This window comes from Mus caroli, unplaced genomic scaffold, assembly GCF_978045245.1.
Source record: "Mus caroli unplaced genomic scaffold, Mus_caroli_1 scaffold_2, whole genome shotgun sequence".
Lineage (NCBI taxonomy): Eukaryota > Metazoa > Chordata > Mammalia > Rodentia > Muridae > Mus > Mus caroli.
The window spans coordinates 28,083,627-28,105,950 of NW_028227257.1; the positions used below are offsets into that span (position 1 = coordinate 28,083,627).

Genomic DNA, 22,324 nt, shown 5'->3' on the forward strand with positions numbered 1-22,324 from the left:
CCAGGCACAGGATCTAGAACCTCCATTCTCGATCCCAGGTCCCCATCCTGCTTGGCACAAGGAGAATATCCCAGTTCTTTCAAGTAATCTCAAAGTGGCTTCTCTGGCCCATTCTGTAGCTACAAAAAACCAGCCATGACTACTCAGCAGGGGTCTCAAAGCCAATGCAGGGTCCCCTCAACTATCCCTGTCATCCCACAGCCACATGCCCCTCAGTGCCAACATCCCAATGACACACCGGCAGGCATCTCACAGCACATAGACCACTCACTGCTCCCAGAGGCACACACATATGACCTTGGCCTGGCCACTGTCCAAAAACAAAGGCTGCCCTGGCAAGTCATGGGACCCTCTGGTTCTGGAGTTTTCAGGAACTTTCAAGACCGGGGCTGTGTTTTAAATCCACTCTTTATTCAGAAGACAGTGGAGGGTTACCATTTATCTGTACATGACCCGTGACAAAGATCGACGAAGACAAAGAACACACAAGGCATTCCTCTGTCCAGTCAAGCGGCTGACTTCCTAGATGAGGCAAGGTCTGCAAAAGGACGCAGCAGCACTCAGTGAGTGACATTCTGCTGTTCTGCCTAAGAGCCCAGCATCTAGGGCACAGAGAACCAGGTCCCAAGTCCCACCTGTGCCTCAGCATAGCTAGGAGTCAGGATCCAAGGAGGCCTAAAATCGGCAATGACAGACTCAATATACATCACCTGGGACACATCCCTGCAATACCCAGGCAGCAAGCCAGCTGCAACCTGTCATCTGAGGACTGCTGTCTTCCCTGCAGGATGGTGGGAAGCCTGCGCTGCCCTCCTGGAACTTCAGGTGTCTGGAATGGAGTGGTCCATGGTGTGGTGAAGCAGCAACGGGGACAACCTAGACAAGGCAACAGTGACGGTGACTGAAACCACAGCTTCCTTCATTCTCACCCCAGCCGGTTCACGCCACAGGAGATGCATTCATCCCCCACCTCTAAGGACTTCAATTCATGAGAAGCCACCATGGAGCCGATGAAAGATCAAAGACAGAGCAGAGCAGACCCATGCTCTGGGTCAGCACCACAGCTGTCAGGGCATGGGGCCTGGTGGGGTGGGGCAGAGTGCAGAGGTGGGGTATAATAGCCTTACTTTTTGATCATATGCTCGTAGATCACAGTGGGAATAATGGTCAGTGTGATGACATTTCCAGCTGTGGTCAGAATCTCAGTAACTTTTTTGTCCTGAAGAGGAAGAAAGTGCTTGGTCATCCAGGGATAGCACCACAGCCCAACTGTGGGTGCTGTCCTCTAGCTTTGGCTAGAGGACAGCACCCACACCTCACATCAGCCTGCAGTAGCAGGCTTCCCAGGACCCTGGACATCTCAGGTGGGGTATTCCTCTCATCTGAGAATTGCCATGGTCATGACACTGGCCTCCCAGTCCATGAAGGCCATCCATCCATATGGACCTAATAGCACTGTCCCACCAATGTAATTCTTGGGCCCCTACCAACTTTGTTGGGCCCAGTCACACTTGGGCTCCAGTGGGAGACACTGTATCCACCTGTATCCACAGGCTCTTGCTGCCTCACCAGCCTCTCCCACACCTCATTGACTAGTACGAAAAGCTTGAGAAACTGCTCAGACCATGAAGAGAATAACAGACAATCTCCATGCAAAGGGTGTCCAGCAGTTGAATGACTACAGCTGTGGTGATGAGCCTCTGGTCCATCCTCGGGCCCTGGTGACCATTGTTTTGCATTTATAAGGAATCTGGTTCTGTGCTTTCTTAGTTTGAGGAAAAGATGCTTCAGAGGACTACCGGTGGCCACCAACTTTGAAAAATGATGGGTCCCAAAAAGTACAAGTACAAGACACTTCTCAAAGAGCATAGAACCAGTAACTAAGGGTCTCGTGGTACTGCCACTAGACAGAGTAACTTGCAAGTTCAGTGATGCTCCGGGCCATCTAGGCAGCTGTAAGAACCAGAGCTGAGCATGGCCACTCTTAGCATTATGACTGAAGCGGTCTGCAGCTGCTCACGGTGGCATTACTGCATTCAGATTTTCAAGCACAGACTGTGGTGGCCTTTTGCTTGGTCACAGAGAAATGGGAGAGGATGCATGAGGAGGGATCCAGACACAGGAAGAATTTCCTGAACACAGCAGCACAAGCCACCAGAATCAGTCTCCACAGAAGGTGAGGGGAGACTGCCCCCAAGGAAACAGACACACAATAGAAGTGGCTTGGGGCCTCTATGGAATGAGATGCCACCACCCACCCATGCACACATGGGGTGGAGCAGCTCAGCCACTGTGGAGCGGCATGAGGTCAGGACTGAGTCACTTCATCTGTTCATGGCTCAGACCACACAATTCATCACTGCCTGTTCCCAGAAGACACCCATCTTTCCAGATCTATAGCATGTGCTTAAAGCCATGTGCACCAGCTCGCTTTGTAAAGATATAATTCATCTGCCCTCACTGAAGAATAAGCCAAGGTCGGAAATGGATTTCTAAGTCAGTATTCTAAAGGAAGCTCCATTACTGAGTGTAAGCAGCATCCAAAGAGAAGTGCCACATGGGAAAGGAGGCGGAGGAAGAAGAGGAAGAGGAGGGAGAAGAAGAGGAGGAGGGGAGAGGAGGAGTGGGGAGGAGGAGGAGGAGGGAGAGTCTTTGTGGCCAGCAACAACCTGGGTGCCCATGTACCCACACATTACAACACTCCTCTGGTACACCCTGTGTATTAGGAAGGAAGGAATTCTTACTAGGCAGCTACTCATTCTGATTAACGTCACACACAAAGTCATACTAAAGCCCTCATCAACCTTAGGAGAGGAAGTTGAGGCTCTGGCGGGTTTCCCAGACTATGCAGACAGGAGCTGTCCCACATTCATCATCTCCACACTGACCACATTTCCTGACAGGGCTACACCACCGCCTACCTTTAGCCCAATGACGTTCTGTCCATTCACCTCACACACATAGTGGTTGGTTAGAAGTCCATTGCGGGCTGCGGAGCTTCCCTTTACCACAGACACGATCTTCCCCTTTTTGATGGAAAAGCCAACTTGCCCTGAGCTGTCTTTGTGCATGGTGACAGTCCTCTGGAATGGCCTGGTGGAGAGTGACAGTAAGCTGGGTTTGCAGGTGTGGCTGGGCTAGGCAGGGAGGATGCTGGGACCTGGATACCCACCTGTCCCGAACAACCATGACAATCTTCTCCGCTGATGCCTTCTTCAACACCTTGTGAGCTTTGTGTGTGTTCCACCCAGCACAGTCACAGCCATCAATCTGCAGGATCTGGTCCCCAAAGCGCAAACCCACAAGGGATGCAGGGGTGTTGGCCTGGACCAGCTGCACAAAGAGCCCCTGGGAAGCAGGACCCCAGAGTTAGCACCCCTGGCTGCCTGAGCCCAGGCCCCTCCTCTAAGATTTTTTCCCCATATCCTGTGAGCTTACAGTGTAGTGGGACCTAAGATCTGTGAGGGATACACAGGTTACCCCTATTTTCCTGAAGGAGGAAACACACAGAGTAAGCTGAATCAGAATTTCAGCATCCTGATCAGTTCTCCTATACTGCCCTTCTCAAAGATGTCTGGCTGGTTTTCTCTACAGTCATCAGGAAGCCATATACACGGGAGTTATGGCACAGGAAAATGGGGTAGGGGGTGAGAGACTCTTGAGTGGTTGGAGCCTTGTATGGGGCTAATTCCTTCTGCAACAAGGCACAGCCTCAAGGCCTCAGATATTAAGGTGCCTTCTTAGAATCTTCCTTGCTATAAACAGAGGCTCTCTGAGCTCTGAGAGGGGAGGCTCCTATATACTATACTATCTTAGGCTGCTGGGTGACTGTCTCAAAGAGGAACTTGTATTCCTAGGGCTGTGACAAGGCTATCTCGCACCAGAGGAGCACACTCTCCTCCAAAGGGTCCTCCTCAGACACTGCTTACCTTGTCAACAGCCTGCAGACGAAGTCCAGTCTTGCCACGTTCATCCTTGCACAGGTGGATCTCTCGCACGCCAGGCTTGATCTCTGCGCGCAGTATACCCAGGTTGTTCCCAGATACTGGAGCTACCACCTGGCCAGGTCCAGGGCTAGTGACCACCATCTGCAGATACAGTAGTGGGAGTGTGTGTGTGTGTGTGTGGGGGTTCAGCCAGGCACCTGGGGCCCATGCCTCAAGGGTCTCTGAGTTCTAGGTAGGGACCAAACAGTCCCTGCGTTCCCCTCTCACACACTTTGCAGAGGCTGAGAGAAAACGGAGCTCAGTGACACCACTAGAGAGCACCAAAATCCACGTCCCTAAGCATGAGTGGAGGGAGAGAGGAGGCTGGGTTCAGGAAGGGGTCACTGTATCTTCCAAAGGAAATGAATATCAAGAAAAGATGCCCTTAAATTTCACTTAAAAAAAAAAAAAAGACAATTGCACAGTAAATAGCGAGTTGTCAAAGATGACAGGGCTAGTTTTGACTTTGTCTTGGACAAAATAATTTGAACCCAAAATAAAAATTAACAAACAACCCCTCCTATAGATATCCAGAGGCTGTCCAGTCTCACCAGACACAGGGCTATACAATCTGACCAGTGCACTGAATCAAGCAAACAGAAAAGATCACACAGGACGGGAAGACAGCGTTGCTCCTGGTGATAGATACCGTGATCGCCCACTAGCATGGCTGCAGAAATCGAAAACTCCTAGCCATGAGCTAGATACCAACACTCATCAAGATCTAGAACTCAGGGTCAGCATACGGAGATCAACTGGGCTGGGACAGGGACATTCAACTGTAGTCTTAGCTGCCAAGGAGGCTGACGTAAGAGGGTCACTCAAACCCAGCAGTTAGAAGTCAGCCTGGGCAACAGACTCAACTATTTATCTGCACCTGATCACCCTCCCCAAAAAAGCAGAAAAAATGAGCTATGTGTGGATCTAAGAAGACACGTGCAGAGACTGTATACCAAAGGCGACAAAAATCTAGGTTGCAGAAACATTAAGAAAGACCTAAGCAAACAGTTTCCCGTGTGCACACACTGGAAGATCTAGCAAAGCAGCCAATGCCTGCGACACAGTCACAGCACATTTCTATAAAAGCTCTACAGCTGTCGACCAATCCCATATACAGTGCACATACATACAGAGAAAATAATCATAGATGTAAAAATAAAACAAATCCTTTTCAAAGACAACCAAGGAGAGGGGTTGTTTAATTTCAGCACTTGGAAGGCAGAAGCAGACAGATTTCTATGACTTTGAAGCCATTTGGGTTTACAAAGCCAGTACCAGGCTAGCCAAGGCTACAACAGTGAGACACTGTCTAAAAAAAAAAAAAAAAAGTAGCAATCATAATTTAGGATGAGTGCATCTGCTCCTAATTACTGGTATAAAGAATGTCTGGTTTGACATGCATGCATATATGTGTACACACACACACACCTTTTAAAATCGCAAGACCAAAAGGTAGGATATTTAGTGGCAGGAGACAAATACCTACATTGTCACCATCTGGAATCTGAGTGAGGTTCTTCTGAACTTCTTGGCTAGAGAGGGACAGTCCCATATAACTTTCCAGTTCTGCCAGGTTTGGATACAACTCTGATGGTAAGGAAGAGACAAGGTGTCACTCGGGCTTCTGCAGAGCCACCCTGGCTGGCTCAGGGCCACTCTTTTTCCATGAAGTTAGGGAAATTCACCAAGGCTACCCTGATCCCCTGAGTATGTCCTGTGCTCCGGGGATGCTTGCAGGTGGCCTGGGCCAGCTCTGCCGAAGCTTGAAGCACCTTTGTCTCGGAGCAGCCTCAGACAGACCCTCCTATACGGCTGAGGAACTCAGCTCAACTGCTTTGGCACCCTTTGGACAATTAACACAAAGCCAGAGCAGGTTCGAGACCACTAGGGACCACAGGCCATGGTGGGGTAAGGGGGGACAGCTCAGGGAGCCAGCAGAGCCCTGACAAGAAGAGGAACCATGGGCCCTAGTTTAAGCTTCTCTCACAGGACTGACCTGTGGTTGCTATGAGCATCTGAATGGGCTACCTCAGACATCTGGTCTCCCCCAGATGGCCTGCCCATCCACCATCCACCAAGCCAGGCAACTAGTGCCTCACTAGGTTTCTCTAATGTTTCCTCCAAGGGTGAAGGTTAACTGTACATGGGCCTCCTCTAAAAGGACAGGTGAGAAACGGGCGTTGAGAAGTGGCCAGGATACTGGGCCATATCCTCAGGCTCAGCAGAGCCCACACACCCAGGAAAGGCAGGTGCCCAGCCCTGGGGACAGGAGCTTCAAAAGTCGCCTTCTTGCTGGGCGTGGTGGAGCACGCCTTTAATCCCAGCACTCGGGAGGCTGAGGCAGGCGGATTTCTGAGTTCGAGGCCAGCCTGGTCTACATTGTGAGTTCCAGGACAGCCAGGGTTATCCAGAGAAACCCTGTCTCAAAAAGAAAAAAAAAAAAAAAGTCGCCTTCTCGGCCTGGGTGACAGGTCCAACAGTGCTGGGATGCATGGTGGTGCTGAGGCCGTCATTGCACGAACACTGGGGTCAGGCTCACTCACCTGAAAGTGGGGGTGCAGAAGCCATCGGGGCTGGCAGAGTTGGCATCGTGGGTGAGGCTCTGCCCTGGGCCTGAAAAAAGAACATGAAGTGTTGCTCGTCTGTAGCTTGGACCCCAGGAACTCTTGGAGCCTGGGACTCTCTGAGGCAGGGACTCTGAGCATTGAGTAGTATGACTGTAGACTTGTGAGAAGTGTGATTGTAGATTTGTGGTAGCTGCATGTGCTCACTCACTCTGAGCGTGCTCTCAAAGCTGAATGGATGCTCTGCAGCACCTAGGGTAACTGTGGTTTATATTCAGCAACTGCTAATATCTCAAAATAGCTAGTGGAGAGGAGTTTGAGTGTTGCAAGCCCAAAGAGCTAAGTCTGAAATGATGGCTGTGCCAGCCACCTTGATCTGACTGGTACAGTGTATATAGAAGTTGAAATGTCACATGTACCCCCATGAGTATGTATAGCCACAAATTGTAAATTAAAAATCAAAATGGCATATTTTTAAAAAAATGTGGCCTTTTGGGGGCCAGAGAGATGGCTCAGTGGTCAAGAGTACTTGCTGCTTTTGCAGAGGACCTAAGTTCAATTCCCAGCACCCACATCACAACTGACAACCATCTACAACTGGCGTTTCAGATCTGATGCTCTATTCTGTCCTCTGAGGGCACTGGAGTTGCATACTGTACATATACATACATGCAGAGAAAACATGCATATTATAAAAATAAATAAATCTCTTTATTTAATGTGGCCTCTTTGGAAATGCATCTTTCTGGCAGAAAGTCCTCTAATACCTGGGACCAACTATTTTCTATCCATAGCAGCCAAAGCATAAAAGCCCACTCCCAACCAGGGAGAGAGGCTGAAATTTCCAGGCTTCTGGGAACATTGAGGATGTGGGGTGAAGGTGGAAGAGGCTGTTTGGGACTGAGCAGGCTGAGCCCATGCCCTGGGTTTCCTGCTGAAGCTGGCTGGCACCTTGGTGTCCCTTCAGAGGATGGAAGAAGTGCTTGAACCCACCTCACTGTGGCTGCTTTGTCTTTGCCTGCTCAGACTCCACGGGCCTTGACTCCTGGACTCTCCCTTTACCCACCAGCCTTTGCACTGGGTCCCAGGGCTTCCCTGGAATTCCCAAGGGCTCCCAGTACCCAGGATCCTCCAAGATAAGCCTTAGTTACTGGTGTTAATCCCCATGGTCACCATCAGGGACTCTAGGCAAACAGAGCCTAGTTCCTTACCTGGATGACTTGGCCCACCTTCAGATCCTCCAGAGATGGATACAGGACAGACATAACTGCCTGCGGAAGCACACTGCAGAATGCAGAGGGCAATAAATCGTTAGAAAAAAAGACAGGACTGCTGCCTCCTGCCACCTATGTCCCACAGCACGCTGAGACCATCACCATCTTAAAAATGAGGATTTTACACCAGTCTGTTTCTCAAGCTCATAAATCGCCACCCACAAAATTCCTGACTGATTCTGGACCTTAGAAACGAAACCTAGTGGACCATGCAGGATGTACCCAGAAGAAAAGACAGGGTCAAGGGCCTCCTTTTTCCTGCCATGTGTAAAAAGTCAGATGAGCTAGTAAGGTCTCCCCATCCTGTTTGGTGGGTGCCCATGGAACAGCTGCTGCATACCAGGCGAGGCTGGGAGCTGGAACAGTATCGCCCACAACCACAGGCATTGGGACTTTGCATTTAAGCAGAAAGGTGGGAGACTCTAGAAAGCCTCCCAATCTCTTCCTTCCTTCCTCTTTCCGTTCCACAGTCTGCCATCTGGCCTAGGGTTACCATTGCTGTGATGAACACTACAACCAAGTCAATCTGGGGAGAAAAGGGTGGTTTCTTCCCCCCCCCCCCCCATGAGGCCAGCATCACTGAATGCAGTTAAGGAAAGAACTTGGAGGCAGGAGCTGATGCAGAGGCCACTTAGGGGTGCTGCTTTTTGGCTTGCTCAGCCTGCTTTCTTACAGAACCCAGAATGACCAGCCTAGGGTAGCACCACCCATGGAATGTGTCCTACAGACCTGCCTATCACAGGCATTTTCTCAACGGAGGATCTGTCCTCTGACTCAAGCTTGTGTCAAGTTGACCCAAAAACTAGTTGGTACAAGTGGCCCTTTGTTAACTTGACAAGCACATCACTTATTAAGTATAACCTTTCTTCTCTTGGTGTCCTCAAGATCTCATATTAATACTACAATCAGTGTTTACAAATTCAAACATTTTAAACCTTCCGTCTCTTTAAAAATCCAAGGTCTTGAGGCTGGAGAGATGGCTCAATGGTTAAGGGCACTGACTGATCTTCCAGAGGTCCTGAGTTCAATTCCCAGCAACTACAACTTTACCACAGTTCACAGCCATCTGTAATGGGATCTGATGCCCTCTGCCCTCTTCTGGTGTGTCTGAAGACAGCAACAGTGTACTCACATATATAAAATAAATAAATCCTTTTTTTTTTTTTAAAAAAAAAGGAAATTCAAGGTCTCCTTAAAATCCAAAGTATCTTTAAGAATTCAAAGCTTCTCAACTGCAGGCTCCTATAGCATCAAAACCCCCTTTTTACTCCAAATGTTAAGAGCCAAGTGGTAGTGCTGCTGCATGGCACATTGGAGGCCCTGGGTTCTACACCAGCACCACAGTGCTCCTTTGGAAGAACACATAGACTGGGGCATTTAGTATAACGATGTCCCACGGGGGGGGGGAGGAGGAGGAGGAGGAGGAGGAGGAGGAGGAGGAGGAGGCACTAAACACACATACACTTTATCATCCTGCATGAGAATCTGTAGCACCTAAGCAAGGTGCTCAATGCAGTCCCAACTATCACCTCTTAAAAACATGCCATTTCCTCCCTAGGTCAAACTCCAGGGGAGTTTCCCCTTTTGGGTTCTTACCTTTACCTGACCCAGTCATACTTCCTGCCCTTTGCTAGGCAGGCTACTCTAGCTGGATGCTCCACCCTGTCTGTCACCTCCCTCTTGCTGTGCCCACCTCCCAGAGTAGAGGTCACTGCCCTGCCACCCTGGGCCCTGCCCCCAGACAGGCTCTGAGCTACATACCCACTTCCATCTCTTAGGTATCCTGTGCTTCCAAGCTCACTACCACTTCTAATGGTTAAGGTATGTCCTTCTCGCCCACATGTAATAGGAATGCTAGGAGGTGGCATAGGGAACTGACTAGGCTGTGCCATGATGATGTGAACCCAACCCCGTGACCCTGAATGACCCACAGACACCTAGGGCATTCTCATGAGTCATTTCTCCCTCTGTACCTGCCACCCAAGCCAAGTTCTTAACTCCCCTCCCCACCGTCCCTCTTGTGTGTCACCAAGTTCCCTCTCACCCATATCCCTGCCCATCATTACTGACATAGCACTCCTAAACAGGTCATGACCGCTTCCTCTGCTCTTCAGACAGTACCCAGCAGGCCTTTTAAGCATGAAACTAGGATGTTGTGGCTTTGCTTAAAGCCCCCTGCCTCTTGGAGGCAGAAGCTGATGCAGAGGCCATGGAGGGGTGCTGCTTACTGGCTTGCTTCTCGTGGCTGAGCTCAATCTACATCCTTGTAGAACCCAGGACCATCAGCCCAGGGTGGCAACACCCACCATGAGAAGGGCCCTCCCACATCAACCACTAATGAAGAAAATGCTCTATAGGGTTACTTATAGCTGGACCTTATGGAGGCATTTTTTTTTCCCTAATTGAGGTTCCCTCCTTTCAGATGACCCTAGCTTATGTCAAGTTGACAGAAGAACTAACCAGCACAGTTGACTCCTTGACGACCTGACACACAAACACATCACTGTTGAGCCATAACTTCCCTTTTTTGCTCATCCAAGAGCACACATTAATATCAGCATCAAAATGTAAAACATTCCAACTTTTAAAGGTCTCACAATCTTTAGAAATTCTAACGCTTAAATCTTCAGTCTCTTTAAAATATTCAAAGTCTCTCTATAAATCCAAAGTCTCATTAGAAGTTCAAAATCTCTCAACTGGGGGCTACTATAAAATAAAAATAAGTTAAGTACTCTCTTATTCCATGAGAGAAGAACCAAGGCACAGTCACAATCAAATCAAAGAGAAACCAGACTTCAGCTCACTAAATAACTCAGTGTCCAGCTTCTGGGATTCGCTCACAATCTGTGGGCTCCTCCAAAGGCTTGGATCACTTCTGCAGCTCCACCCTCTGCAGCACACACAGCTTGTTTCCGAGGCTGGGGCCAGATCCAATGCATTGCTGCTGCTATTATTGGCAACCATCCCATGATAGTGGTCCTGTATACAGAGCCAAGCCTCCATGACCCCTGCATACCTTCAAAACCAGTACCACCTGGGTGACACTTAGTGTAAGTTTAGCTGCCAACATATGGTACAGCGTTGCCTGCCTCTAGAACACTGAGCTGACTCTCAGGAAACATTTCCCAGATTTCACCTCACTGAGGCCTCTCTTTTTAATCACCATTAATTTCTTGGCCACAGCTGATTAGCATCAGTTGTCCCAGTAAAATAATGTCTTTACTTCAGTAATTAATGATTCTTCAGCCCCAGCTGACCAGAACCACCGATTCTTAATTCAAACCATCAAGCAGCTATGATAGTCTTTGCTTCTCTCTGAAAGCTCACAAGTCAGGCCTCCATTATCTTTACTGCTTTTAACACTACATTCTAATCTTCCAACCTCTCACAGCAGCTTGCCAACCTTTGAACACTCAATAGTTTTTCCAGCCCACAGTTCCAAAGTCCTTCCTCAATCCTCCCCATAACAACATGGTAAAGTAGATCACAAGCAGTAGTCTACAATCCTGGTACCAATTTCTGTCTTAGATCTATTATTGCTGTCATGAAACATCACGATCAAAGCAACTTGAGGAGGGCAGGATTTATATGACTTACATATTGTGAATCATAGTTAAGAGGGAAGTTAAGGCAGGAACTCGAACTGAAACCAAACAGGAACCTGGAGGCAGGAGCTGATGCAGAAGCCACAGAGTACTGCTTACTGGCTTGCTTCTCCTGACTTACTCAACCTGCTTTCTTACAGCACTCAGGACCATCAGCCCAGGAGTGGTCCCACCCACAGTGGGGTAGGACCTCCACACCAACCACTAACTTAAGAAAATGCTCTACAGAATTGCCTACAGCCGGATCTTATAGAAGCATTTTCTCAGTTAAGGTTCCCTCCTCTCAGATGACTCTAGCTTCTGTCGAGTTGATATAAAACTAGCCCCCCCCCCCCCACACACACACACATCAGTAGCTCCTGTGGAACCTAGCCTGTATTTTCTGAAATGGCCCACAAGGGCTCCCTGAATCTTCCTTGGAATGGAACTGGTGACCCAAGGTCCAGATGTAAAGAAATTATGTATTTGACCTTTCAGAATATATAGCGATTTGCTGCTTAAATACAAAATTGCAGGTGCTACACTTAACAGATTCCCAAAGAGCAGGAAGCTTTGGCAACTGAAGATTCAGGTGAACAGCCACAGACTCTAGTGTGCATGGTCCCACCCCTCTCCATCGTCTCCTTCACCAAGGCCACTTTCAATGGAATTGAGTTCCAATAAATTTCTGTTTGCAAATTTTGTTTATTTATTGGTTAATTTTTCAAGACAGAGTTTCTCCTTGTAGCCCTGGCTGTTGTGTTCCAATAGATTTCTGTTTGCAAATTTTATCTCTCTATCTCTCCCTCTCTCTCTCTCTCTCTATCTATCTCTATCTATCTATCTATTGTTTTTCAAGACAGTTTCTACCAGTAGCCCTGGATGTCCTGGAACTCACTCTGTAGACCAGGCTGGCCTTGAACTCACAGAGATCTTCCTGGCTCTGCCTCCCAAGTGCTGGGATTAAAAGCATTTGCCACTACCACCAAACCTGCTTTTGTTTGCAGTTTTGACCTTACTTCCCGGCTCCACATCTTTCCATGTGTCCCTCCCCAGCCTTTACTTTCAACAGCTGCAACAAGGAGATCCTTTCAGGTAATGAAATGAATCTCACTGTCTTCATCCTCTCAGTCTTGGAGAGTATTGCTCCCTCTGTCTAGCATTCTGTCTGAGTCCCAGATTCTGCTCCTTGTCCAGCTCGTGCCAGATGATTCTCAAGTCTAAAATAAGAGGATCCTTCTCATAGGAAGCCTGATCTGATTTGTGCTCTGTAGTGCTCCCCCATGTCCTTACTCCTGCTTGTCCACTAGTCTTCTAGTTGATTCTACTTGTCTAGCTGTTTTGTTAGACTGGGAGTCCCCAAAGGGCCTTCTCATTGACTGCAGAACTCCTCAAATGCATGCATGGAGGGGAGTGGAATGCAATGATAGGCCAGAGGCAATATATTTGGCCCCTTCCACACCTCCCCTAGTAAAGCAAAGTTCTGCTACTTCAAGACCACGCCCTTCTTAGGAATGGAATCAAGAACCAGAGGACTAAATGCACCTTATGTCTCAATCTTGGGTAGTTCCTTACATATGAATTGTCAGGTCATAGACCTGCCCCTTTGAGATGATCACTCTATGGGACAAAAATCCTTCAGCCTGATTTATGGTCCTAGCCAGGACCTGGCTCCTCTGTGTTCTCTTTCACATAGACTATCCTAGACTAAATCGTGTGGTGTGGCACTTCCTACCACTCTCTGAAAGTATATAAAAAATGTTTCTGACACAGCCCCCCTTCCCTGTTCTGTCTATAATGGCTGTCTTTCTGACTTTTAAGCTCTCTCTTTTAATGAAGTTCCTCTCTAAGTTTCAAAGGGAAACCTCTCCTGTCCTTAAAGGCTCCATTCATGCCTCTGAAAGAAAGTCATCATCTCTTCTTATGCTTTGCCCTGTCAAGACCTGATCTGTGGTCTCAAGGCTCTTTCCCCTAACAAAGTTTATTCCTGAAAGGTGTTTTTGTGTCAGCTCCTTCCCTAGATCAGCCAAATCAACTCACTCACTCATGTACCCACTTGTAGCCCCTCCTCTTATCTGACATGAACACATGAACAAAATCTGAAAATTAAAAAAGCCACTTCTAATTTGTACTGAAAAATATAAGTAGCATGGTCAGGACTCCTTCCTAGATGGGGTTGTACCTGCTTTCTTATGACTCAAGTACCCAACCAGCCCTTGGCTGATTTTTGTTGCCTGCCTGGCTGCTAGGATAGCTGCAGTTCCTTGTCCTAGGCTAGCCTTTGGGGGCAGAAATGAGGATCCTAAGAATTTCCTAGGGGCAGGAAGCATATGATTCTAATCTCCTTTTAGAGCAACTTCAGGAAAAGACCCCTTCACCTGGGGTCTGCCCTACCATGTACACCCTCCTGGAGACTTTTAACCTTGAAATAACACTCGGCAGTTACCATCTACCAAATTATGCTTTGCCACCAGTATGCACTATGCGGATGCGAACCTAAGAGCCACCTGTATCCTTTTTTCCAACAGCAAAGGAGCAGATGCATTTTGCCCTTTGGGAGAAAACAGGCTCAGAGACCCACTTCCTGGAACACTTTCATCACTGCTTTAGCAAGGAATGGTACAAATTCTTTTTACTGAAAACTGCTGTCCTTCCCCTCACTATAAGGCATCCTTGCCTGGGCAGTAACTCAAGATGAATTCCAAACCGCCCCTTTCCTTTAAAAAATGAAAGCACGTGGGTCAGACACCGCACTCTTCATGCACCGAGTACCCGGGAGGGACTCAACTGTCCAAGGCCTAGCCTCTGTACGCCCCTACGTCACGCGCTTCCACGACCCTAAGCTGCCTTTACTCCCCTATCCAAGGGTTCAGAACTTAGCCGGAAGCTGCGTCTCCGCTTGTGGTCTCTAACGCCTGCGCAGAAACCCTGCTTAGCTGCGTGTGGTGCCCACGACGCATGTGCACCAAGTCTACTTGCGTGCGGGCGCGCGCGGGGTTTCGGGATGGGGCCTGTGTTCCCAGGATGCCCCACGGCTGCGGAGTCACCTTGACAGCTTTTTTTCTCCCGGGAATTGCAGAATGTGCCTGTGCCCGGCTTCAGACTTTCCAAAGAGACCCGCAATGCAGTGGAATATGCGACCGGAAAGGCCAGCCTGCCTCTGCAGCCCTCCTCATGCATTCCTAAAAAGACTTAGAGCCCGTGGTTCTTCCGAAGGCCCCTTGTGGATCTATGCTCGTCAGACCATTTGATTTACAATGGGTGGGAGAAGAAAGCAAGAGTCGACACCCCGCCCCGCTGCTCGTTCTGAAAAGGAGATCCCCTCTCCCTTTGATTTAGAAGCGCTTTCAAGTCCCTAGGTGGTTGCTTCTGGTGTCATGCTCTCAGGATTGTGGCCTGGCGCCTACTTTTGACCTGCCCTAGTTGAAGATGCAGGCGCACCAACCACTAGGGCTAGAACCATTGGGCGTCTGCTGCCTAGGGAAGTGGACTTGCCTGAGGGAATCACTTCCTGCGGAAAATTAAACCAATCACCCTCTCAGGCATTGGTATGCAGGTGAAAAGCTAGAAAATCAAGGAAACCTCCAAGACTTGCCTGTGGCCATGAAGGATGGAACGTTTAAGCCTGTGAGAGTAGAGTGTGCTATTCCTGGATAGGGAGGCGCGGGCATAAATTCCACCTGCTTTTTGGATATTTATTACCTTCAGGTGACTACCTTGAAATGTTCCCAAATCTTGACTGCAGCCCCACCAAATACACTTATGAATTGAACCAGAAATCAGGGACTTACCCTCAGACCCTATCTTTACCTGTTGGTGACATCATAATTAATCTCAGACTTCAGCATGGCTTTAAACATTTCATGACTGACCCCTGGTGGACATGTCGTTCTTACCCCCATTTACTCATGCATTCCCTTCATTTCAAATAGCTTGCTGATTTTAAAACTTAGCTTGCTAATCCATGCCTTCATGCCTTGGCAGAGCTGTTCCCTCTGTCTTAAATGCCATCCACAATTCACGTGGTGAATTGGTCAGTTCTAAGCCTGCCCCTAAACCCTACACCCACACAAACCCCAAGGATCTTCCCATTCACTGGTCATTATTCATTCCACACAGGCCCTGCTCTGAGCCAGGCCTTCCCTTCTGCATTTCCTAGATTGAAATTCCACCATGCTATGTTGGTTTGCTGGTCATCCTTACTAGCCAGTGTGGATCACTAGTGCCAAGCCCTGTGTCTCCATAGAGTAACAGAAGAAAAGCAGACACAGGGAAGAGAATCCGGAAAACCTAGTGTGTAGGTAGCTATTTCCTCCAAATTGAAACAACGTTCCCTCCTGGAAGGGAGTGGGAGGCCTTTGAGACTCGGGAACCTTAGGAAGCATAAAAGACTCTGAGCTCAGAAGGCTGATTCACAGAGCCCTCCCCAGGGTTATGTAAGCAGTGCACAGTGTGGTCCTCACCAATGCTGGGGTGAACTGCCTGCATCACCTAGGCTCCTTTAATCCTACTAAACTCCTCGGTTTACCACAGTGAACTAGTTTATTTTAGTTCAGCAGTTCTCAACCTGTGGGTTGCAACCCCTTTGGGGTTGAATAATCCTTTCACAGGGGTTGCCTAAGACCATCAGAAAACAGATATTTACATTATGATTCACAACAGTAACACATTTACGGTTATGAAGTAGTAACAAAAATTTATGGTTGGGGTGGTCACTGCAACATGAGGAAAACTGTATTAAATGTCTCAGCATTAGGAAGGTTGAGAGCCACTGTTTTAGTTGGTATGTCATTGGTTCTTTGAGGTGAATAGGTGTTTATACACATCTCCCCAGAAATGTCATCTGACACCTTGATAAACATTTTTCCAGTTACCACCTGTAGAAAGTCTCTTAAAGAAAAACTAGGTGTAGGGAGGGAAACTCCAGCCCTAGTGAGATACACAGAAAGTAGTGTGACAGCACAAGAGCTTGCTAAGTTCCTGCAGGTAGCTGACTCTCGGAAGGGAACCCATCCAGTCCTTGCTCCCAGGGACTTCCCTCCCCTCAATATCGTTCGATCTCCATCCCAGAGCTTTCTATACATCTTCGTATTGTAAGCAATAACAACACAGTATATCAGCAGTCAGGCCCTGGGGAATCAGCAGGGCTGGAAAGGGGCCCATTAGCCTCCATCTTTGAACTTACAGAATAAGAACACTTTGTTCCAAACTGCTGGAACTCTGGGACTCCCACTTGTTCCTGTGGACAACTCATCTATCCTTCAGAAAACAGAAGCGTGGGTTAATGTGATGGAGTAATAGCTTCTGTAAGGCCAAATTAGCCCAGGGATCTGGTGAATCGGCAAGGAGGAGGCTGTTGCTAAGCCACAAACATGTACCTCCTCCTTCCAGGGCTATACTGTGCCAGAGGGAACAGGACTCAGGAGATTCTGTTCTCCCAGTGAAGGTTCAGGGGAGGCAGAACAGAAGCCAGGGCTTTAGAGAGGCTCAACCTACTGCTTGCCTCTGACTATGAGAGCAAAGAATGGACTAGGCTCCATGTCCAATATAGTTATTTTGTAACTATAGTAAAATAACAGTTACTTTAAGCAGAGTTATCCAGGTATGAGAAGACTATTTAAATGGGTTACACATGAAGAACATTTAGCACAGTGCCTAGCACAAATAGGCAACTCCATAACTATCTGCTCATCCACCTACGACCACCTCCTAAGTCCAGGCACTGTTTTGGATGCCCACAGTAAGAAGTGAACACAATCATCACTCTTTGATGTAGGGACTTTGTAGTGAAGAGCTGCATTAAAAAGCCCCAAGACTTTGTGGGCTGTGTCAGGTGGTGGGAAGAACTGGGGAGGAGAATGAAGTGGGGTGGAGAGCGGAGGGTGGCAGTAGGATTAGGGGAGCCTTGCTGTGGAGGGGAGAGACATTTGAGTAAAAGCTTAAAGAACTGGGTGGGCAAGAACATTCCAGGGAGACAGCCCACTGCACAGACCCTGAGGTGAGCATGCCTCCCAGTGTTCAGAGGACCCTGAGGGAGGAAACCAGAGAAGATGGGAGGGGCTCAGACCCTGGAGGGCTCATGGGGCTTGGTGAGAATTTTGGCCCTTCTTGAGTGAGAGGGAGCCACAAGGGAAGTCTGAGCATCAGAGAGCCATTAGCCTTCAGGGCCTTCTGGCCAATGGATGTAGGGTAGATTAGAGGTAAGTGTAGAAGATAGAACAGTGCAGAAAATCATACATCCTCCAAACCCTGCCAGGGAGCAGAAAAGGAAAGCTTTGTTCTCATTTCCTTCTAAGAGTGAAGCAAATTAAAAGGAATTTACCTACCTAGGAAGTCCTAGAAGACAGGACAAGGGAGGGAAAGACATTGGTTGTGAGCAGGTCTTGTTTAGCTCCTTTATCCCAGCCAATACGGACTGTTCTTACCTGCTGGCTCCACACGCTGTACTCTTCTCCAGCCACTGCAGCCTCCTGGCATGTGCTGGTCGCCTGTGTCCCAGTTGGGTTCCTGCTCTGGGAAGGGTGGTGCCCGCCCCTTGTTCAGCTGACTCACTGTGGACTAGGATGGGCCCAGGTTAGCCTATGTGGCTCGGTAAACAGAGCAGTCACCCACGAGTGGGTGGGGCTAAAGCGTACAGCTGATATTCGTAGATGCTGTAGAGATGGGTTCGAACTAGGGCTACTTGGCCCTATGAGGAAGTCAGCACGGCTGTGGTGGCCTCACCCTGCCAATAGGCAGTCAGTTAACTGGAGAACAGTGAGATAGATGTCCTGAGCCTTAAAATGGCCGCATGTTGTAACCTAGTATATTTCTTAGAAATCAATTACAGTGCAGTCTCTGGATCCATCATGGTGTTTCTTTTAGTAAAACCAATCTAGAAATCCCAGAGGCCTGGCACTGGTTAAAGGAGTCACCAATCTATAGACGATGACACAATTATTAAATCATTTCAGGAAGGTGCCAAGGGGAAATATAACAATACTGAGACAGCAAATAATCACCATTGAGGTCATACCCTCTGGTTTTGTTTTCAGAAAAGTGTGTACTGCAGGAAGCCTAGAGAGCCCCACCCCCTTTCCGGCTCTCTTTCATTCCTTCTGAGATGCTAGGGACCGAGCCTTAAGCAAATGCTGCCTGACATCTCCAGACCCTGGTGAGCTTTTCAGTTTGTAGTTGTGTAGATTCCAATAATGGTAGCAAAGTGTGTGTGTGTGTGCATACACACAGACATACACACATACTGCCTTTGCCTGTGTGTGCATGTAGAAGTCAGCGATTGACAGTCTTCCTCTATTCTCCTCCACCTTAGTTTTAAGACAGGGTCTCTCACTGAACCTAGTGTTCACCATTTAAGCTAGCCTGGCTGTTCAGCAAGCCCCTGGGATCTGTCTCAGCACCTGTAGTGCAGATGTGCCTGCTGTCCACAACTTTCATGTGGGTGTGGAGAGGGCCTCATATATGCATAGCAAGCATATTACCCATCAAACCATCCCTCCAGCCTTACTTATGATTTTCCTAAGAAAGTAGTATTTTGGGGTTTTTTAAAAAATCTAATTGGAAATCTAGGAAAATTAAGGAACTGTGTTGATAGGACAGAGTTTACTTTCTTTTCCTTTGTCCCCCCCCCCCCTTGGCTGTCTTAGACCAGGCTGGCTTTGAAGGCTTAGAGATCTGCCTGCCTTTGCCTCCCAAGTGCTAGGTTTAAGGTGTGTACCACCAAATCCATCTCTAATATGTTTTTTAAACCTTGAAGCTTTTGAATGTACATTTAACCCACTACTCATATGAAAGTCAAGTTAAAAAAAAAAGGAGGAAGAGAAATTCCTGATGGGTATAGTTGGATGATGGTGTCTAGAGAGGGACTCAGGAGTGAGTCATGTGCTAGGAAATCCCCTAAGGACTGACACAGTGTGCCCACTCAAGGTGGGGTAGGTATCAGGGATGCTGGCCAGGCAGGCTCACAGCACAGTCCCCATGATGAGCCTGGTCAGATTGTACAATAGCAGATCCTGAGACACTGCCTGCCTGGGAGGAGCCCACAGCCCAGAGTGCCACACAAGGAACACATCTCAGGAGTGGTGACATCCCTGTTGATGTGGCCTTTTGCCTCTGACTCTGAGAATCATCTTGTATTGCTCATGTGTCCCAAAGGCTGAAAATTCAGTCCTTGGCTAACTGAAGGCAAGGCCTACATAGTAGATCTACAAAGAACGTTCTCACAATTAATATAGGAATCAGTGCTATGGCCAGGACTTAATTCTGTTTCTTTATAGACTTGCACGAATAGCTAAGAGGTTTAAAACACTGGTGGCCATTCATTTAGAAACTCCCTGTGAGCAATGTGGCAGATCAGTGCCACTGTAACCTTCCCTCTGGGCTCATGGCTTGTCCAGAATCCTCTGTTTACATGGAGGCTGCAGCCTACCACTGTCACTTGAAGTTGATCTATGAGGTAATGTACCTGGGCTTCCATGTTGGCAGAATGTTGTCTGTGACTTTGTTTTTCAAAACAGAGTTTCTCCATGTAGCCTTGGCTGTCCTGGAACTTGCTCTGTAGACCAGGCTTTCCTTAAACTCAAGAAGTCCACGTGCCTTGGCCTTCTGAGTGCTGGGATCAAGAGTCTGTGAGCTTCTTAACCCTGGGGCCTAGCTTCCTGCCTAGGAAGTACTTTAAAAAAAAATATGTCCCTCCTAGAAAAAACCACCACAGTTAAAAACTTAAATACTCACCCATACTTAAAAGGTTTGGTTGGGTTATCAGAGCTAAGTCCCAAGTCTATGACATCACACTAATTTCTAAATCTCTGAGCAGGGTTTCCCACAGCCACCTACTGCACAGGTTTGTCCTCAACATTATATGCACTGGTGGTGTAAAGTGCTTGGAAAATTGTGACATGGAAATGGGAGGCCACTGTCACAGTCTCATCTCTGTGACTAAGATCGATCTAAAGCTAGATGACTGTGTGACAATGAGGAATAGGTCAGTGTTGAGAGCTGTGGTCACCATGGCAACCTGGGGGACTCAGTGTGGCAGATGAGTTATAACAGAAGAGGCTTTGAAATGCATAACTGAGAGTCACAGGAAGAACATGTCTCAAGGAGAGCAGAGCTAGGGAAGGTGGTGGTGCACACCTTTAATCCCAGCACTCGGGAGGCAGAGGCAGGTGGATCTAAGTTTGAGACCAGACTGGTCTAGAGTGAATTCCAGAACAGCCACAGCTACAAAAAACAAACAAACAAACAAACAAACAAACAAACAAACAAACAAACACAGCACAAATGAAGGTGAGGTTGATACCTGGACAAGAAAATTGTTTTGACACATGCTGAAAACACCACTTGAGTTTTATATGTTCCCCACAGGCATTGGTATTAGAGGGAAGAACGTTGGGGGTACCTGTAGGCAGAGGCAATGGAGTTGGAGACTACTGATTATCATCACTATGAAGGAGCAAACAACAGATGCAGTTCCCTTCAATCAGGTCGGCCATTTCTCTACTTACCAGGTTATCACAAACTTGGAGGAGTTGTGTAATATGAAGCCAATTTTGAAAACATTCCTCAAGTTGATCATGGCAGTCCATGATCAGGAGTACCGTGACATGCTGTCCTCTAGCTAGGACATGGTGGCTGCCCATTTAAATTCATTGCAGCACTGGTTACCTGTACCATTCCAAACCAGTTAGAATTCTATTACGGATCATGGCGCAGCTCCAGAGGCTCTACCCCTAGCTGAGGAGCTACTGGCAATTGATTCAAGAGTCATTTCTCTCTCCCCTCCCTTCCCCTCTTTCTCTGAGACAGGGTATCACTATGTAGCCCTGGATGACCTGGAACTCACTGTGTAGACTAGGCTAGCATGGAACTCAGAGATCCAAGTGCTGGGATTAAAGGTGTGTGTCTCCAAGGTCAGCCTAAAAGTCACTTTTATTTAGAAAACCTTTTAACAAACTCGAGACCCTTTAGAAACGAACAGTTAATTGAACATACTTTTAAACCTTACTTTTTTTTTTTTTTTTTTGGTTTTTCGAGACAGGGTTTCTCTGTGTAGCCCTGGCTGTCCTGGCACTCACTTTGTAGACCAGGCTGGCCTCGAACTCAGAAATCCGCCTGCCTCTGCCTCCCGAGTGCTGGGATTAAAGGCGTGCGCCACCACGCCCGGCTTAAACCTTACTTTTAAACTCAAGACATGGATAGGGAGTACATCACGAAAATCTACAGACAGCTGATAGTTGATGTTTTTAGCTGAAAATTGGAATTTCAAATGAAAACCAAAGTTCTTCAACTGAAATTAGAAGACTGTAGGAAGGCTGTACTTGTTAGGGTCTTGTTGTATGGACTGGTAAGCTGGTGACTCATGACGTAGTAACCTTTTCACTCGTGAAGTATGTGACTTAGTGCTTAGGAGACTAACCTCCAGATCATGTAAACACTGTGACCGGTTTCCTGACACTCACTGACAGATCCATGCACCAGCCCAGCCCCTTTCAGTTTGTTCAGAGACAGTCTGCTTGGGCCTCAGTTTCCACATTTGTTCAAGGAACAATTTGGGTGGATTCATCCCGGATTTCCCCAAGCCATCTAAAGTCGCACTGGAATCCCTGATAGGTTCCAGACATCACAGATGCCTATGTGAGAGCATTTGGTCTTCAAAGACAAAAAGTCTGCTCCTTGAACTTTCTCAGCACCATCTTTTTTTCTTTTCCTCTGCCCCCCTCCCGCTTTTTGGCGTTTGCTTCTAGGCCCGGTAGGCAAGGCCACCTTGAGGTAACAAACACAAAGCTCATTTCTCACACATGCACAGGCCTGCCAAGAACTGGCAAGTCTCCGCATCTCCTGACGTCAGTGTCCAAGGTGACAGAGTAACTGTATCTCAAAGACTGTCAGCAGCTGGGCATAGGGAAAGAGGTCTCCCT

At 47.9% G+C, this 22,324-nt stretch overlaps 1 protein-coding gene across 2 annotated transcripts; it reads right to left on the minus strand.

The window, feature by feature from the left end:
* Positions 1-394: 394 nt before the first annotated feature.
* Sdcbp2 (syndecan binding protein 2) lies at positions 395-17,990 on the minus strand. 2 transcript variants are annotated; one of them, XM_021155576.3, is made up of 9 exons: positions 17,834-17,990; positions 7,762-7,834; positions 6,530-6,599; positions 5,473-5,573; positions 3,930-4,088; positions 3,173-3,348; positions 2,922-3,093; positions 1,128-1,219; positions 395-876 (listed from the first exon to the last, which is right to left on the minus strand). In XM_021155576.3, exons 2-9 carry the CDS (start codon positions 7,813-7,815, stop codon positions 822-824), a joined length of 879 nt encoding a protein of 292 aa, XP_021011235.1. In that variant the 5' UTR covers positions 7,816-7,834; positions 17,834-17,990; the 3' UTR covers positions 395-821. The 2 variants fall into 2 exon arrangements, with proteins under 2 accessions (XP_021011235.1, XP_029324923.1); XM_029469063.1 differs by lacking the exon at positions 17,834-17,990 and adding an exon at positions 17,735-17,779.
* Positions 17,991-22,324: the final 4,334 nt, after the last annotated feature.